The 17,689-nt window shown below is 42.4% G+C and overlaps 1 protein-coding gene across 1 annotated transcript in view; it reads left to right on the top strand.

Moving 5' to 3' along the window:
- Window positions 1-17,689, top strand: part of LOC109908746 (cadherin-6-like) — an 81,286-nt gene that overhangs the window by 60,011 nt on the left and 3,586 nt on the right. The window contains exons 4-11 of the mRNA XM_020507414.2: window positions 2,961-3,080; window positions 6,704-6,871; window positions 8,429-8,616; window positions 13,269-13,522; window positions 15,050-15,186; window positions 15,384-15,505; window positions 15,778-15,895; window positions 17,037-17,288. Coding sequence (XP_020363003.1) covers window positions 2,961-3,080; window positions 6,704-6,871; window positions 8,429-8,616; window positions 13,269-13,522; window positions 15,050-15,186; window positions 15,384-15,505; window positions 15,778-15,895; window positions 17,037-17,288 — 1,359 coding nt within the window. The remainder of the gene's footprint in view (window positions 1-2,960; window positions 3,081-6,703; window positions 6,872-8,428; window positions 8,617-13,268; window positions 13,523-15,049; window positions 15,187-15,383; window positions 15,506-15,777; window positions 15,896-17,036; window positions 17,289-17,689) is intronic.

Here is a 17,689-nt window from a genome sequence, read left to right as displayed (position 1 = left end):
AGGCAACACTGGGCCCCGCTAGGCATCGTTGGAACGTACCATTTGACTAAAACTTCTCTCCTTTGTTCCCTTGGAATATCATTCTCTGCCTCTTTGACAAGGAAAATGGATCATAGCCATTGCCTAAGTGATCATGCCAAATGTAATCATATTGTCATTGATTCAAGATTTTTACACTATTTTAGCTGAACAGCATACCAGTTACCTCAAAATCCCGATTCCATTTCATGACTTCCCTTACAAAAACAAAAACAAGACATTTGCAGTTTCACATGTGAAAATCAGATATTAATATTTGAAAATCGCATTTTCACATGTGGTTTAACTGTTTTCACATGTTGAGCTGAAATATTCACGTGAAAACAAAAAAGACACGTGTGTGGTCAGGTGTGTATAGTTCACGTGTATTCAATATAGAGTTAACATGTTAACACCACCTTTTCACATGTGAGGAGAATAACATATTTTCACCTCACATCTGGAATTATCACGTGTGCTCCCTCTCAGGCCTCTAGGTCACCAGGCTGCTCGTTTGTTTGCGCACACCTGTCACCAGCGTTACGCGCATTTGCCCAATTTGACACTCACCTGGACTGCATCACCTCCTTGATTACCTGCCCTATTTATGTCACTCCCTTTGGTTCCTTCCCCAGGCGCTATTGTTTCCATTTCTGTTTCCTGTCTGTGTTTTGTATTATGTTACATTTATTTCTTAAAACACTCCCTGAACTTGCTTCTCGACTCTCAGCGCACTCATTACAGGAATGAGCATTTCCACGTGAAAAAGCTTCTTGTAAGAAAACCTTAACTCACATGTGGAATAGGGTTGAATATTTTCACCGTATTTGACATATGTTCAATCCCGAGAATAAATCACTTTTCTCCTGCCAAAAGCATCATAAAGCATATAATTAAACCTATGTATGGATTCAATTTTTTTTATTTTATTCAAGCCTGATGCTACCTGAGTCTGATGAGCCATACATTACATACATTTTATGAGCCCTACATTAAAGACATTTTATGAGCCCAAGCCCCCCCCCCAAAAAAACATTTGATTGTGTCGTTATCCAATACATAGGCTATATGATATAGGCTACTGCACATTACGCACAGCATAAAAACATAAAAGTCCATAGATGTAGCTAACTAATGTATATACTTTCTTGGGTAAATAAATTAAACTAGCTCCAGTTAGCAAATCATTTTGAGTGTGAACTGTATTACTGCATTATACTGTATTATATGGACTGGAATTACACACATCGTTCAAACCATGATAAAGCAGGGAGAGTACATGTGATTCTGATGCAGCACATGCGGCCTACAAAGTAACAAGTATAGGCTAACTAATTTGATGTCTAGAAATATAATAGTGCTTATTTGTATAATTTGTAGCCTGACGCATATATACCTTTCATAATATTTCCCCTAATGTTATTAGCCTACCTCCTCTTTCTCTCTATTGTTGCTTCATTCCTTCCTTCGCTTTCAACAGTTAAATTAAATACGTTTTGTTGTCCTAATCTTCATCATTGTAATGACATCCTTGAATAATAAAGAACTAGAATTAGAAGCAGAAGGCTTTCACTTCTCCTGACAAAGATTGAATGGTTCTACTGGCTGCTGTATTTAACATTCAGCAAACAAGAGCTTGTGTCCCTCTTCGAATAATCTATTGGTCTAAGAAATGTAAAAACAAATTTTCAGCAAGCTATTCTAGTCTAGCTTTTCCTGCATGAGACTCCAAAAGCTGAGGAGCATTTTTTTAAGGAGAGAGGCCAGCGGAGCACATGGTGCGTTCCTATTGCGCAAGAAACAGAAGCTATAAGTTAGAACCTTATTATACATAACCCCTCATTCATTAGCTAAATATAAGGCTAATACTGCATTGAATTTGTTACTTGAAAGAGGCGGGCCAGGACATCTATTTATAGGGCTATATAGCAATCTAGAGAAGGATGATTTATTTTGGATGCAATTTGAATGGAGATGATGGAGAGAGAGAAAGACTGTGAGAGAGTGCTCGCGCGTGCACGGATTTAAAGCAACGATATCCGAGTGATAGGCTGATTTTAAATAGTCTGCAGCTGCAATAAAACATCTTTACAATTAAAAAATAAGGTGACCCCCCCCCCCCTTCCTCGAAAGCCAGATGGAGATGGATGAATGAGACGCACATTCAGTCTTTATTACTGTAGCATAGACTATGCTGCAGCAAATGTAGGCCTACCTGTCACAAGACAAAAAGTTACCATGATGAGATGATACTGTAGTTCTACATGCATTGTGAACTGTGCTCCATCCCGAGATGGGCTGTCTGTCCCCACCCTGAGCGTTGATGATTCATCACGCAGAGGCCATAGAGAAGCCAGATTTAGATATGTTATATCATTTAACAGTACCATTTCACACCATGCTGTTCATATAAATCATTTATCATAATTTACCGGTTTCTCGCAGTTATTTATCCCTGCAAAATGTGGAATTGCACTCTCACATGTGAAAAACGTTCAAAATGTTTTCACTTGTAGAATCATGGTATCACGTTGAAAAATCGCATCCCCCATGTTGTCACATTTATTACACATGAGATCATTGATTTCATATGTAGTTTCATATTATCACATGTTGATTTGACATGTTGTCACATTGTTATCACATTAACTTCACATAAGATCACATTAAATTCAGTAGGTTTTCCCATAAGGGCATATTCCTTATATAGTGCACTTGATTTGACCAGAGCCATATGGTCCCTAGAAAGGGAATATGGTGAAATTTGTGACACAGACATACATATACTTCAGTTCAGTCCAGTTCACTTTATTGGCCTTATTCAGGAAGTTGTCTTGTGCTATTGAGAGCGTTCCCCAACACCCCTTGACTCCATTTCATGGGTATAACTTTGCTCACCAAGTCACTCTCTTTCTTCTTCTCCTCCCTCCTTCCTTCCCCAGGCACAGTGGTGATGCAGGTGACCGCTACAGACGCTGACGACGCCACGTATGGTAACAGTGCCAGGGTGGTCTACAGCATTCTACAGGGACAGCCATACTTCTCTGTAGATCCCAACACAGGTCAGTGTAAACAGGCACCCCATCTTTCTTCTTCTTCTGTAGACAGAAAGGAGAGGTAGGGTCAATTACAATGCAAATACAGAGTTCTATAATAATTACCTTCTATAGTCTATCGGTGGCTTGAGGAGGCAAATGTTCCCATAGAGTCAACAGGGAACAGCACACACAAGGTGCCACTTCCCTGTCTTACTGATGTTTCATCTTGCACCCGAATGCAACCGAAAGTCCTACTGAGAGTGAACCAGGTTGCGAATAGTGCACTACCCATCATTACCACGGAGACTGTGTGTGTGTGTGTGTGTGTGTGTGTGTGTGTGTGTGTGTGTGTGTGTGTGTGTGTGTGTGTGTGTGTGTGTGTGTGTGTGTTTGTGTGTGAGTGTGCGTGCAACATGACCATTAACTCCCATGTCAGACTGAAGCGACATGACAGAAAAGAAGGGCAGAACCTCTGCCAACCACCGCCTTTCAATCCCATGGCTCAGCCATCACTGCTAGATTTAATAATTTGTCATGTGTGCTTTGGAATGGACCCTGGTGTTTTGTTTGCTTAAACAAAAGGGAAATTGCAACAAAAAAATATATTTGCAGATTAGTGCAGGGCTTCACATTAATATGGTTTATCCCAGATGTGCCATGTAAGCTGACATCCCCCCCCTACACAAAGGCAGGCTTGGACAACAGCATGATTCTCTCTCTCTCTCTGTATGTCTTCCCCTGTTTGTTTGCGTGGAGTGAGAGAAAGAGAGAGAATAGACAGAGAGTGAGAGAAATAACAAATAGAGCGAGGGAGAATGAGAGAGAGAAGAAAGATAAAAATAGATAGGGAAGAGAGATGCATTCAGAGACTGTCTATTGGTGTACACATGCACACAATATATTGTAACTCTATATGGAATACACGTGTGTATTTTCCCCCTCAGCACTACTTGAACGGACTAGCTTGTTTTTCAGGAGCGAGTCGGCTGGCTGTCCTTCAGCGAGTAAGATTGCGCTTTGTTAGGAAAAACGAACGCTGCTGCGTCATCTCTCAGCGCTTCACACACACACGCACCTCTGTGCCTTACTCCTCTCCTGCTGCCACATCCTATGTGATAAAAGAGCAGGATGAGAGTTGTAGAGCCCTGCGTTCACTGTGCATTTCACCGATGCTGCTTAGATCTCGGTTTGAGTGATGTGCTGCATCAGCCCTTACATCGCCTATTGTTTGATATTCAACAAATTTCCTCTTTGGAAAAAAAGAGATTGGATCCCGTGAACTCTGTCGATGCAATTGATTTAGTGTTTTTTTACTTCTATTTCTGTATTTTACTGTAACAGTCTCTGTAGTTTTGATGCTTCAAATGGATGACAAAAGCCACGGCAGCTCAATATCTGACAGACAGGAGGAGAAGAAGGCAGAGCGCTGCTTTTAATATGTACAGTTGAAGTTGGAAGTTTACATACACTTAGGTTGGAGTCATTAAAACTAGTTTTTCAACCACTCCACAAATTTCTTGTTAACAAAATGTAGTTTTGGCAAGTCGGTTAGGAGATCTACTTTGTGCATGACACAATTAATTTTTCCAACAATTGTTTACAGACAATTCCAGTGGGTCAGAAGTTTACATAAACTAAGTTTGCTGTGCTTTTAAACAGCTTGGAAAATTCCAGAAAATGATGTCATGTCTTTAGAAGCTTCTGATAGGCTAATAAACATACTTTGAGTAAATTGGAGGTGTACCTGTGGATGTATTTCAAAGCCTACCTTCAAACTCAGTGCCTGTTTGCTTGACATCATGTAAAAATCAAAAGAAATCAGCCAAGACCTCAGAAAAAAATGGTAGAAGTCTGGTTCATCCTTCGGAGCAATTTCCAAATGCCCAATGGTACCACGTTCATCTGTGCAAACAATAGTACGCAAGTATAAACACCATGGGACCACGCAGATGTCATACCGCTCAAGAAGGAGACATGTTCTGTCTCCTATATATAAATGTATTCCAGTGTGAAAAGTGCAATCGATCCAATAACAACAGCAAAGGACCTTGTGAAAATGCTGGATGAAACAGGTACAAAAGTGTCTACATCCACAGTAAAGCGAGTCCTATATAGACATAACCTGAATGGCCGCTCAGCACGGAAGAAGTCACTGCTCCAAAACCACCATAAAGAAAGCCAGACTACGGTTTCCAACTGCACATGGGGACAAAGATCGTACGTTTTGGAGAAATGTCTTCTGGTCTGATGAAACAAAATAGAACTGTTTGGCCATAATGACCATCTTTACGTTTGGAGGAAAAAGGGGGACGCTTGTAAGCCGAAGAACACCATCCCAACTGTGAAGCATGGGAGTGGCAGGACAATTATGTGGATATATTGAACCAACTCAAGTCATCAGTCAGGAAGTTGAAGTTTGGTAGCACATGGACAATGACCCCAAGCATACTTCCAAAGTTGTGTCAAGATGGCTTAAGGACAACAAAGTTAAGGTATTGGAGTGCTCATCACAAAGCCCTGACCTCAATCCTATAGAAAATGTGTGGGCAGAACTGAAAAAGCGTGTGCGAGCAAGGAGGCCTACAAACCTGACTCAGTTACACCAGCTCTGTCAGGAGGAATGGGCCAAAATTCACCCAACTTAATATGGGAAGCTTGTGGAAGGCTACTTGAAATGATTGACCCAAGTTAAACAATTTAAAGGCAATTGCTACCAAATACTAATTGAGTGTATGTAAACTTCTGACCCACTGGGAATGTGATGAAAGAAATAAAAGCTGAAATAAATAATTATCTTTACTATTATTCTGACATTTCACATCCCCCCCAAAAAAGTGCCAATCCTAACTGACCTAAGACAGGGACTGTTTACTAGGATTAAATGTCAGGAATTGTGAAACTAAGTTTAAATGTATTTGGCTAAGGTATATGTAAACTTCCGACTTCAACTGTAGTCAATTAGAGCTCCACTGAACCTCTGTCCTGACTGATAAACCAGAGATATATATATATTTACTTGTATATGGAACACAACTGTACCAGAGAGAGACAGAGCATCTATTTTCACCTCAATGTCTTTGTGTCTGAGCTCTAAAGAAATGTGCAAAAGTTATATTTTGTGCATCATACACTGTGATATTACTTTGCATCCATACATACATAACAGTGATGCAGTGATAAAAAATAAAAAAAAACAGTGTGTGAGGGCTGACCGCCGTTCGAGGTGAGTAATGCTCCCTATACTTTCAGTGCATTTTCTCGCAAAAGGTGGGTAAAACGCTTGCACAAAATAACAAAGGTGTTAAACTGCATAAACGTGTGTTTACCCTACACTACACGACTGATGCATACATTCTATGTAGTCATTTAGCAGACACGTTTATCCAGAGCGACTTACTCAGTTAGTTATTCATCTTATGATAGCTAGGTAAAGGCAATCATATATCACAGTCATAGTAAGTAAAACATTTTCCTCAATAAAACAGCTATCAGCAAAGTCAGTGCTATAATGAAAATACAAGTGTACTGTACGTGTTAGTGCAAGACATGGCTATTTGGTTATTATTATTTTAAATATATTCTTACGGAACACTAATATATGAAGAAATGTATGTATCAAAAGTATCTAATCTCTCTTTTTCTTACAGGTGTGATCAAGACAGCCCTGCCAAACATGGACAGGGAGACGAAGGAGAACTATGTCGTTGTGATCCAGGCTAAAGACATGGCTGGCCAGATGGGTGGGCTATCAGGGACCACCACGGTCAGCATCACCCTGTCTGATGTCAATGACAACCCACCACGCTTCCCCAAGAGTGAGTATAGTGCACACATATACAGACAGATGTGCGCACACACACGCACACAGAGCACCCTGAAAATCAAACCTAGTTCACCATACAGAAGGCTCATGCCAAACAGGCAGCCTCCATCTGGTGTCAATTTCAAAATTAATGTGGATTGGTACTGCGATGCTGCAGCTGCGGTGTGTGTGTGCATGTACGACTGCAGCGCTCTCTGGAAGGCTGGGTATAATTAAATGTAAAGCCATATGACAGAGGGAAGGGTCCTGCACAGTGCATCAGATCAGCCTGGTAATCCCTATTAAATGAAAAGAGTACTCTGTGGGTTTTTATCTCTTTCTCGCTCTCTTTTTATCTCCTAACTATCACTTTTTTTCTCTCCCTTGCTGTTAATTCCAGATCCTCTCGCTCAGTCTTTCTATTCCCAATGCACTCAATGTCACTGTGTGTGGCTCCGCTAATGTCCTTTGTTTCTATTTTTATTTTCAGTGTTTCTTTTGCCAACCATCTTTCTCTCCTTCACCCCCTCTATGTCCTCTCACACGCTGTGTCTTGTCCCCCTCTCCTCTCTCTCTCTCTCCCTTGCTCTTTCTCTCTGGTGCATCTGGTGAATTGCAAATATATCAGATTGACAGATTACTGGTGTCATTCTGTTTCCCCTCAATAACAGCACTGTGTCTGTGTGTGTGTTACGTACACAAGCCAAACAGCTCTTCACATGACAAGATGCACACAACCGTAGAAACCCTACCTCCATTTATCACCCTCCCCAACAGGGAGACAAACACTGTCACTGCACCTCACCTCAATGGACAGGACAGGGAGGGAGGGACGGAGGAGGGGAGGAGGGGAAGGAGGGAGAGAGAGAGGTAGGGTGTAGAGATGGATAGAAAGGAAATGGAGGTGAGACGGGAGGAATAAATAGAGGGATGGAAGGAGGGATGAAGGGAGGGGCCAGGGAGAAAGAGAGAGTGAGAGCAAGTGGATATTGTAATGGGACACCCGGAGGAGGCAGAGTGTCAGGCAGCGATATCATTGTTGTCTGCAAGACTGATGCTTCCTCCTCTCGACCCAATGCTAAATACCTGTTAGCCCGGGAAACCTCTCCATAGTGGTGTGTGTGTGTTTCCATGCCTGTGTGTGTGTGTGTATGCTCGTGTACACGCCTGCCTGCGTATGTGTGTGTGTGAGACAGAGACCTGCCGACTCAGGCATTGCCAGAATGCTGTCAGGGTGTTTTATGAGGGTGTCAGTAGTGTTTGTCTCTGCAGCCTGTGTGTATATCACTTCCATCCCTTTGCAGACCAAGCCAGCTATTTATTTAAGCATATGAGATACAGTGAGGTGCTTTAGCTAGCAGACAGGGAAGCATTCATTTATCTGGCACAATCCAGGAAATCACCCGTTAAAAATAACAATGTATGTGCCAATATATTCACGTTGAACAAATGATACATGTTTGATTAATGTAGGCTTTTAAGATGGATTCAAATGTTTGAATTAAGGGGTTGATCCAGGTGTTACAGAATAACAACAACTAATGTGTGTGTGTCCGTGTCTTTCCTCCAGGTCTGTATGAGTTCAAAGCTCCAGAGTCGTCAGAGCCCGGCTCGACGGTGGCCGTGCTGCGAGCTACAGACGCTGACATTGGCAGGAACGCTGAGATGAACTACCGAATCACCAGCAGTGACGGCCCAGCCATGTTCGACATTTCAACCAATAGGAGCACACAGGAGGGTGTCATCACCCTCAGGAAGGTCAGTGATTGGCTGCATTCCTAATCTACCACTAGCCCATATCCCTAGTCCTTATTCCCCTAATTCCTAGGACACTCCTTCAGTATGGCTGGATTCCCAATCACTCCTAGCGCTCTATTTCAATAAACCTAACGCAATGGTAAATCTAAGGGCTGGTGGTAGCGCTTTAGGTTCCGGGGTGTGTCAGAAATATTGTTTCTATTTTCACAACCAATTATGGGCGCAGTTCCTGGCGGTGGCGAGAAAGTGCTGGGTTTTGATGATAAACAATTTGTAATGTGGTCGCTTCAAATTGTTTATTTACAGTTTTTCATGTATTATATTGTCATCAAATCCAATTTGAATGTTGTCCGCTATAGCCTAGTTCGTTAAATAGCCTGCCCCATATTTGCAAGGTTTACATTATTCTAATTGCATTGCTTCAAAAATAAAATACACTACATGACCTGCTCATCGGACATCTCATTTCAAAATCATGGGCATTAATATGGAGTTGGTCCCCACTTTGTTACTAGAACAGCCTCCACTCTTCTGGGAAGGCTTCCCACTAGATGTTGGAACATTGCTGCGAGGACATGCTTCCATTCAGCCACAAGAGCATTAGTGAGGTCGGGCACTGATGTTGGGTGATGTCAACGATTGGGTGAAGAGATGTAGCAGAGTCAGGCGTAGGACACAGGTTATGAACAACACAACTGAGTTTACTCAAAAAGTCAAGCAAAATTCCAAATAGGAACATACATACACACTAGCACAATCAACAACCACTAATAACACCAACAATCACGGACAGAACAGAAATGTATGCCAGAGGGTTAAATAAGGAACATGATATGGGAATTGAAATGCTCCATCAGTCTTCCAATCCTTTGAAGTCGTGACAGGTGATTAGTTCTGGCTCGCAGTCAGTCTTCCAATTCATCCCAAAGGTGTTCGATGGGATTGAGGTCAGGCCTCTGTACAGACCAGTCAAGTTCTTCCACACCGATCTCAACAAATCCTTTCTGTATGAACCTCGCTTTGTGCAAGGGGGCATTGTCATGCTGAAACAGGAAAGGGCTTTCCTCAAACTGTTGCCTCAAAGTTGGAAGCACATAATTGTCTAGAATGCCATTGTATGCTGTAGCGTTAAGGTTTCCTTTCACTGGAACTAAGGGGCCTAGCCAGAACCATGAAAAACAGCCCCAGACAATTATTCCTCCTAGGTAGCATTCTCCTGGGTTCCGCCAAACCCAGATTCGTCTGTAGGACTGCCAGATTGTGAAGTGCAAATCATCACTCCAGAGAACAAGTTTCTATTGCGCCAGATTCCAAAGGCGGCGAGATTTACACCACTCCAGCCAAGGTTTGACATTGCACATGGTGATCTTAGGCTTGTGTGTGGCTGCTTGGCCATGGAAACCCATTTCATGAAGCTCCCGACGAACAGTTCTTGTGCTGAAATTGCTTCCAGAGGCAGTTTAGGACTCTGTAGTGAGTGTTGCAACCGAGGACAGGCGATTTTTATGCGCTTCAGCACTCGGCGGTCCCGTTCTATGAGCTTGTGTGTCCTATCACTTCGCGGCTGAGCCGTTGTTGATCCTAGACGTTTCCACTTCATAATAACAGCACTTACAGTTGATTGGCGCAGCTCTAGCAGGGCAGACATTTGACGATCGGACTTGTTGGTGTTATCCTATGGCATTGCCACTTTAAAAGTCACTGAGCTCTTCAACCATTCTACTGCCAATGTTTGTCTATGGAGATTGCATGGCCGTGTGCTCGATTTTTTTCCCCCCACTTTTCATCAACAGGTGTGGCTGAAATAACCGAATCCACTCATTTGAAGGGGTTTCCACATACGTTTGTATATATAGTGTACATTACACATAGGTTATAGCATTCACACTGATATAGGGGCTGGGCCTACTGTAAATTGCAGTCTGTGGACATGCCAAACGTCGTCAATAAGCAAGATTAAATTCACTAGGCTGTTGATAAGGTCTAAAATACAGTTTATAATTCAAATCAAATTCTAATAAAAATAATTGCTGTTGAACCAGCCTTCATTATAGCAGGCCTAGGGTAAGGATAGTCTACGGAGGGCTTGGGTTTTGAACATATGACATGGAAAACAAGCAATTGTTACGTAAAAGTAACTTCTAAATATGAGGTTCATCGCTATTCACCAAGGTACTCATCTCTCGTTTCATGATGGGCATGGACAGATGTCGCCTAACTTTGTTGCTAATGTAAAAAAAGAATGAGCTTGGATAGGCTGGATAGGCTGAGTTTCCCCTGTCAAAATTGATGCCATAACAAACGCGTTACTGCTTAAATCAACTTTCGGTTTGTCTTAAATATCCCTACCAATTTACATCGCAGGTTAGGTGAATTGGGTTAAGTTCAGAATAAGGGTTAGAGGAACGGGAGGCTAAAATGCTACAGTTGTTCCAGATGTAACTCGGACACGCACCCTTTGGATTGCTTGACGGTCGTGAATTACAACCGCCCATCCTCCCCGACCAACGTCCTTACTTTAGTTCCTGTCTAAAGTAACTAGACCATTATGTGTGCATAATACTTCTTGTAGGTGCTCAGAAATACTTAAAGTATGTTTTTCGTTTGGCTCTGAGGCTGTCTCCCTAGAACCTAGTTAGTAATTGCACAAGTGCTAGTTAACAACCCCTATTCAAACCGCACGTAGATACAACAATTGTATCCTCAAGTTCATCTGACTTGGGGAAGTAGATCAAATGCCAAAATCCAGAGGTATCCCTTTAACTGCTTTACCTTGCCTTTTGGATGGTTGGATTTTTTTTCCATGTTGCTTACATTTATCCAGTCATGTCAGATTGTACATACCGTACACATGTTCAGATAGGATGAAATTATACTAGGTATGGATTTCACCAGCACCAGCCAGTGGTACTGAGTTGTAGTATGTTTTGATGTATTAAAAATAATCGGATCGTTGCTTTTTCAAGAACCCCCTCCTCCAATGTGGCTTTAAATCGATCACTTAACTTCCATCAGGTCATCATTGAGTGGAGGAAGATGTAATTGCCTTCTGCTGATGTTACTGTTGTAATGATATTGGAAGGGATCTAAGTTCTCTATCTGTGTGTGTGTGTGTGTGTGTGTGTGTGTGTGTGTGTGTGTGTGTGTGTGTGTGTGTGTGTGTGTGTGTGTGTGTGTGTGTGTGTGTGTGTGTGTGTGTGTGTGTACAGGGTCTGGTCTACATCTGAACCTACTCTAATTAAATGGCTTGTCTAGTTAAAGGGCATTTCCTGCACCACTGTCCCCAAACAACACATGTTCATGTTGACATCATCAAACCCCTGTCTAGAGAACAGGAGAAAATAAATCAACGACTTAGAATATGAAGGGTCATATCAAATGACTGTATTTGATTGATAACAAGCGCTGTACAGACGGTGCTCAGTTGAAAGCTCAATGAAAAACCTGCACGGCTGCACGTACACACACACCCCTCTCTTGTTAAATGACAGGAGGCCTAGATTTTGTTAGTAGCTACCTCACAACCAAAAACACACGTCAGACGTGTTCTCTCCAGACAGCATTAGTGTGGCCTTAAAGGTCACCAATTCAACTATTTTAAACTTGTAGAGAGTAGTTTACGAGTGCACACTTCAGGAGGAAGGAGTGTGCACTTGTAAACTACTCCCTACAAGTTAAAAAGAGTTGAATTGGTGTATGCATTAGCGAGATGGGTGTTTCCATATACCAGTCATTTCTTTTGAAGAAAGAAGAGATTATTGGGATGCACACAGAGAGAGGAGAGAATAGATGTTTAAAGGGGGTCTGAACTCGCCTGGCTTTTTCGCCTCATTAAGAAATACAATTTCTGAAACACGAATTGCATCTTAGGGGTGTGGTTTGATATGGGTGTGTTATGCTCGCTATATCGTATTCTTTGTTTGTTCATCTTCACTCACTGTAGCTGAGATATCCCCAAACTGCGACCGTACCAGGACTCTGGCCAAAGGAATAAATTGTGTTTGTGATGCTAATGTTAGCTCACAAATGTTGTAAGAAACTCAAACCATTTCTTGTTCTTTCAAAATAGCATTGGCGACGATGTCTTGTACCTTTTGTTGTCTCATGTAAACAAGTCTGAGGCACTGCGTGCTAATGGATAGTTCTGCTGTCTGTAAAGAAATGGGCAGGCTTTATTTAGGTGGATTCCCCTGCTATGATTGTTTAGCGCACAGCTGTTTTCCCATTCACCCTTATTGCATGCTCCGATCATTTAGATGGGTGCTTCCAGATGTTCCATGTTACTGGGCATAATTGTGGACATGACTGAAATCCAAACCCTCAATATACAAGGACACTGGATTTCTTAAATCCCACAAGTCTCTGTTTTGGAAAATACTGAAAATACTCACACTGAATTCATTCAATTGTTGATGATGTGTGTGTTGTTTGACGTATGTGTGTCTGTGTGTATCTTGCTGTGTGTGTGTCTGTGTGTGTGTCTGTGTGTGTATTGCTTAGACGAGAAAAGTGTTGCATGTCACAGGATGTGTGTGAGTGAGAGGGAAGGAAAGTTAAACAAAAACGTGCTAAATGGTGTGTGAGTGAGTGTGTGTGTGTGTGTGTGTGTGTGTGTGAGAGAGTTGTTAACCCTCTTCTCTCGCTTTCCTCAGCCTCTGGACTTTGAGAGGAAGCGGTCGTACACTCTAAGGATCCAGGTGGAGAACTCCAACCCTGACCCACGGTTCCTGCGCTACGCGGCGACCACAGACGAGGCGACGGTCAAGTTGATCGTGGAGGATGTGGACGAGCCGCCGGTGTTCGACCGGGTCAGCTACGTCATGGAGGTCAAAGAGGACTCAGCCGTAGGCACCATCGTCGGATCGGTCAGTGCCACAGACCCAGACAGCAGCCGCAGCCCTGTCAGGTACTACACACGTGCACAGTGCCTGAGACACCTACTAGTGGTCAGCAGATCTGGGTCAACATATTATTTATTTTCATTCAAATATTTTACTGTATTTCATCTAAAATTACACTTTGAACAACTCCTGCCAGTATCAGCGCTTTCCTCAATCACAGTGCAGTGATCACAGAGAACTGTTATCCTGGAGTGCCTGCTGAAGCTAGAAGTTAGAGCTCTTTATTACTGGTGTCAAATATGGCATCATTCGTTTTTATCAGCGCTCATCAGGAAGGCTGTGCTTTGTAGCATTTAGAGAGTAGGGTGACGAGACGAGGGTAGGTGAGGAGATGAGAAGTTAGGAAAGGAGAGGGGATAAGATGCAAGGAGAGGGAATGAGAAGAGGAGAGAGGAGGGGACGAGAGTAGCACACACACGCACACACTTTTATCTGGTGTAATTAATCAGGGGAGGGGCCAGGCCCAGTCAACTGAATTATTGAGAATATTAGAAAGGCAGTTGGCACCCCAACAGGACAGATTTAACGAGTTTAGACTTGCTGTCAGAAGCATGAGGGGCAAAGAGAGAGTGAGTGTGTGGTGCGGTGTATGCGTGTTGAGGTAAAAAGTCTAAAGCTGTTTGTGCTGGTAAACAACAAAAAAATACTGTCTGAGGAAGGGTAGAGGATTAGAGAGTAGACGGAGAGGGGAGATAGGGAGAAAGGAGATGGGGGTAGGGGTGCGGTGGTGCATGGTACCTGAGAGATCTGGTTCACGCCCCCCCCCCCCCCGGGGGTCTGCCTCTCCCCTCCACTTCCCTGCTCTCTTCCATGTCTACGTTTGTATCCCAAATGGCACCCTATTCCCTATATAGCACTATGAGCCCTGGACAAAAGTGGTGCACTATATAGCGAATAGTGTGCATTTGGGACGCAGCCCTACATTCACTACTCTATTAATCAAACTGATGTATCACACTAGTCCTCAGGAAGTGAAGAAAAACAACACTACTAGATAACCTGTGTGTGTTTATGCATTTGTGCGCGTGCGTGTTTGTGTGTGCATGCATTCACGTGTGTGTGTTTTTTGCGAATGTATCTCCAAACAGCCATTAGGACCACTACACCATGATAGCACAGATAAACATTTTGGAGTCACCTTTTTTTTGTTGCGGAACGACCAGACCACAACTGTCAGTCATCCAAATTGCTTTCAAATTGGATGATACTGTATGCAGCAGTATGATGTATTGTTGTGATACTCCTCCACTGGGTTTCAGTGAAATAAAGCAAGGACATTTATACTTGTTTGTTTTGTGCAGATACAGGTACCTGATAGAACAGGGTGCAGACAAAGACAGGGGGCATAATATTCCCGTGAATATTTGCTGTGAGGAAGCGTATATTTGTTGTTTGTGTTGTGCAGGTACACTTAATAAACTGCCTCACAGCCAAGGACACGGTGCATTGGGTTTATGTGAAAGGAAGTGAGGATGCTTATGCTTGTTTGTGTTGTGAAGAGGATGCTTATAGTTGTTGTTTGCTATGTGCAGGTACTCTATTGACCGGCGTACAGACATGGACAGGGTGTTCAACGTGCACCCGGGTAACGGCTCAGTTTTCATGCTAAGGACTCTGGACAGAGAGGAGAACCCTTGGCACAACATCTCTGTCATCGCCACGGAGTTCAGTAAGTAGCATGTTGATCAGTGACGCACGCACACACACACGCTCCACTCCTTCGGAACAAGAGGAAATAGTGTCAGTGAACTACCACAATTACTTCTCGTAATTACATGTACAGTAGTTTGAGCAGTAATCGTATCAAAGGCAGTTATTGTGTTTCCTTGGTGTGGTTATTAAACGTCATGATTCTGTGTTTTAAAGACAACCCACGGCTGATTAGCCGCATACCAGTGGACATCAGAGTACTGGACGTTAATGACAACGCTCCTACATTCGCCACATACTACGAAACCTTTGTCTGTGAAAACGCCAAGGCTAACCAGGTAATGGAAAACAATGTACTATTATTTGAATTTAAACCACTACAGAATGTCTTCTTTCCCGCCTAAGATCCCCCAACTGATCGTATCTTCATCAGTTAACCCTTGCCTCGATCACAGAAATTGGCCTTATGCCGGAAGGCTTTCAGGTTTAACCTCAGAGCTCCCCACTCTCCTGAACCCTTTTGTCTTGTTCCTCAGGATAAAGACATGTCAAAAGAAGATGATGAAGTATGTCATCTGTGTTAGATCATATTTTTCTTACCTTTTCTCAGAGGATTCAGACAGTGAGCGCTAAAGATGCTGACGAGCCTATCGGTGGACACAGATTCTTCTTCAGTCTAGCACACGAGGTCTCAGGGAAAGCCAACTTCACCGTCCGAGACAACAAAGGTACACTTCTTCTTGGAGGACAATAGTTGACACACAAGTTAATTCATTTCCGGTTTCGTCGATTTAATTTTTTTCCCAGAATAACTGTATTCCACAGCAGCCGTGATCACAATGTGTCAGTGTTGCGGAGTAGTGAAGTACAACTAGATCAACTAGTAACTGCATTTTGCAGTAGTTTGGTGGTAGTTGAACTACATTCAAATCTAGGTAGTGTTTGCCATGGAGCGGTGTAGCGAACTACTTGAAATTTTTTTGCAAAATTTTATTAAATATGAAGGAGGCAAGCATTTCCTTACATTTTCAGCATCAGACCTGCCAAATTCTCACAAATTCTCACATTGAAACATATATATTTTTTAATTTGCTAAATTTGTTCTTGCAATTTGTAGTCTATGACATTTCAGATTTAGTTATGATAATTTACCAAGAAGTAGTGACCTACTTTTTAAAAGTAACTATCCAATGAAAATCAAATTTGTATAAGTTCATATTCTCTTAACTCATAACCAAATAATGTTGTTGATACGTCTTACACTCATATTTGTGGCCAAAGCATAAATTGGAGAAAAAACCCCACCTCAAACAGAAAAAAATGCATGCCGTTTCCTCATTGAACATGATGTCGTTCATATTGGCTGAGCTGACCAATCAGCGATCTACTCGTTTTTAATGACCGGTATACGTCCACACCATTCCAACACAGACAAGCTGCTTTTTAGCATACATCATTATTTTTGGGGAAAAGTATATTTCACTCATATTGTAAGTAATTATAGGTAATATTTCATTTAAATCTGGAAACATTGGAATTACTTTAAGTGAACGCTTTAGTGTAGCTTAATTGGTAGTTTAATAATCTATATTTTCAGAGTAGCTTCCCCAACACTGCAATTTGTCAATCTTACCCATTCAAATATATTTAAGAACACCCTAATATAATATAACATTTACGGCTGTTAATTGGAGACCAGATAAACTTTAGAAACTGGGGGACATTCCTACATCTAACTTGTATAGTAGCTACCTCTAAAGTGTCTAACAGATAACAACAGCCCATAACTGCTTACTCCTCAGTGCCTCTCCAACAGACAACACTGCTTACTTGTATAGTATCCAACTCTAAGACGTCTATCTCCAACAGACAACACGGCTGGGATCCTGACCAGAAGGAACAGCTACAGCCGGCTACAGAGGAGCACCTACCTGGTTCCCGTGGTGATATCGGACGGGGACTTTCCCATGCAGAGCAGCACCAACACCCTGACTGTGCGTGTTTGTACCTGCGACCGCGAGGGGAACATGCAGCTGTGTAACCAGGAGGCTCTGGTCCTCACCGCAGGGCTCAGCACTGGAGCCCTCATGGCCATCATCATCTGTGTCCTCATACTTCTCCGTGAGTACTGTACAATTCAGTTCAATTCAAAACGCTTTATTGTCCTTTTTTAAAAGTTTTAAACACAAGACAGAACATTTTATTTTGCGTGTGGCTCACATACAAGCACATTAAAACATAAATCACACCAACACACACAAATGATCAGCAACACATTCAGAAGACGTTGATTTACACCATGTCATATTCTGAACTCTGTTAGCCAAACCTTTCGTTGCTGTTGACCTATCTTCACTGCAACTGCACAGAGTTAGATAGGTGATACAAATCCATACGGCAAGTATTTTGTGGCAGGTCAAGCCTGTCTCAGCCCACCAAAGGCCTGTATATCAGTGAGTGTATCAACATACTGTATGCACACCACCAATGGTTCCCCAACAGACACCAACTATCCTTCAGAA

The sequence above is a fragment of the Oncorhynchus kisutch genome, linkage group LG18 (assembly GCF_002021735.2).
Source record: "Oncorhynchus kisutch isolate 150728-3 linkage group LG18, Okis_V2, whole genome shotgun sequence".
NCBI lineage: Eukaryota > Metazoa > Chordata > Actinopteri > Salmoniformes > Salmonidae > Oncorhynchus > Oncorhynchus kisutch.
This window is presented reverse-complemented; position numbering and strand designations above follow the sequence as displayed.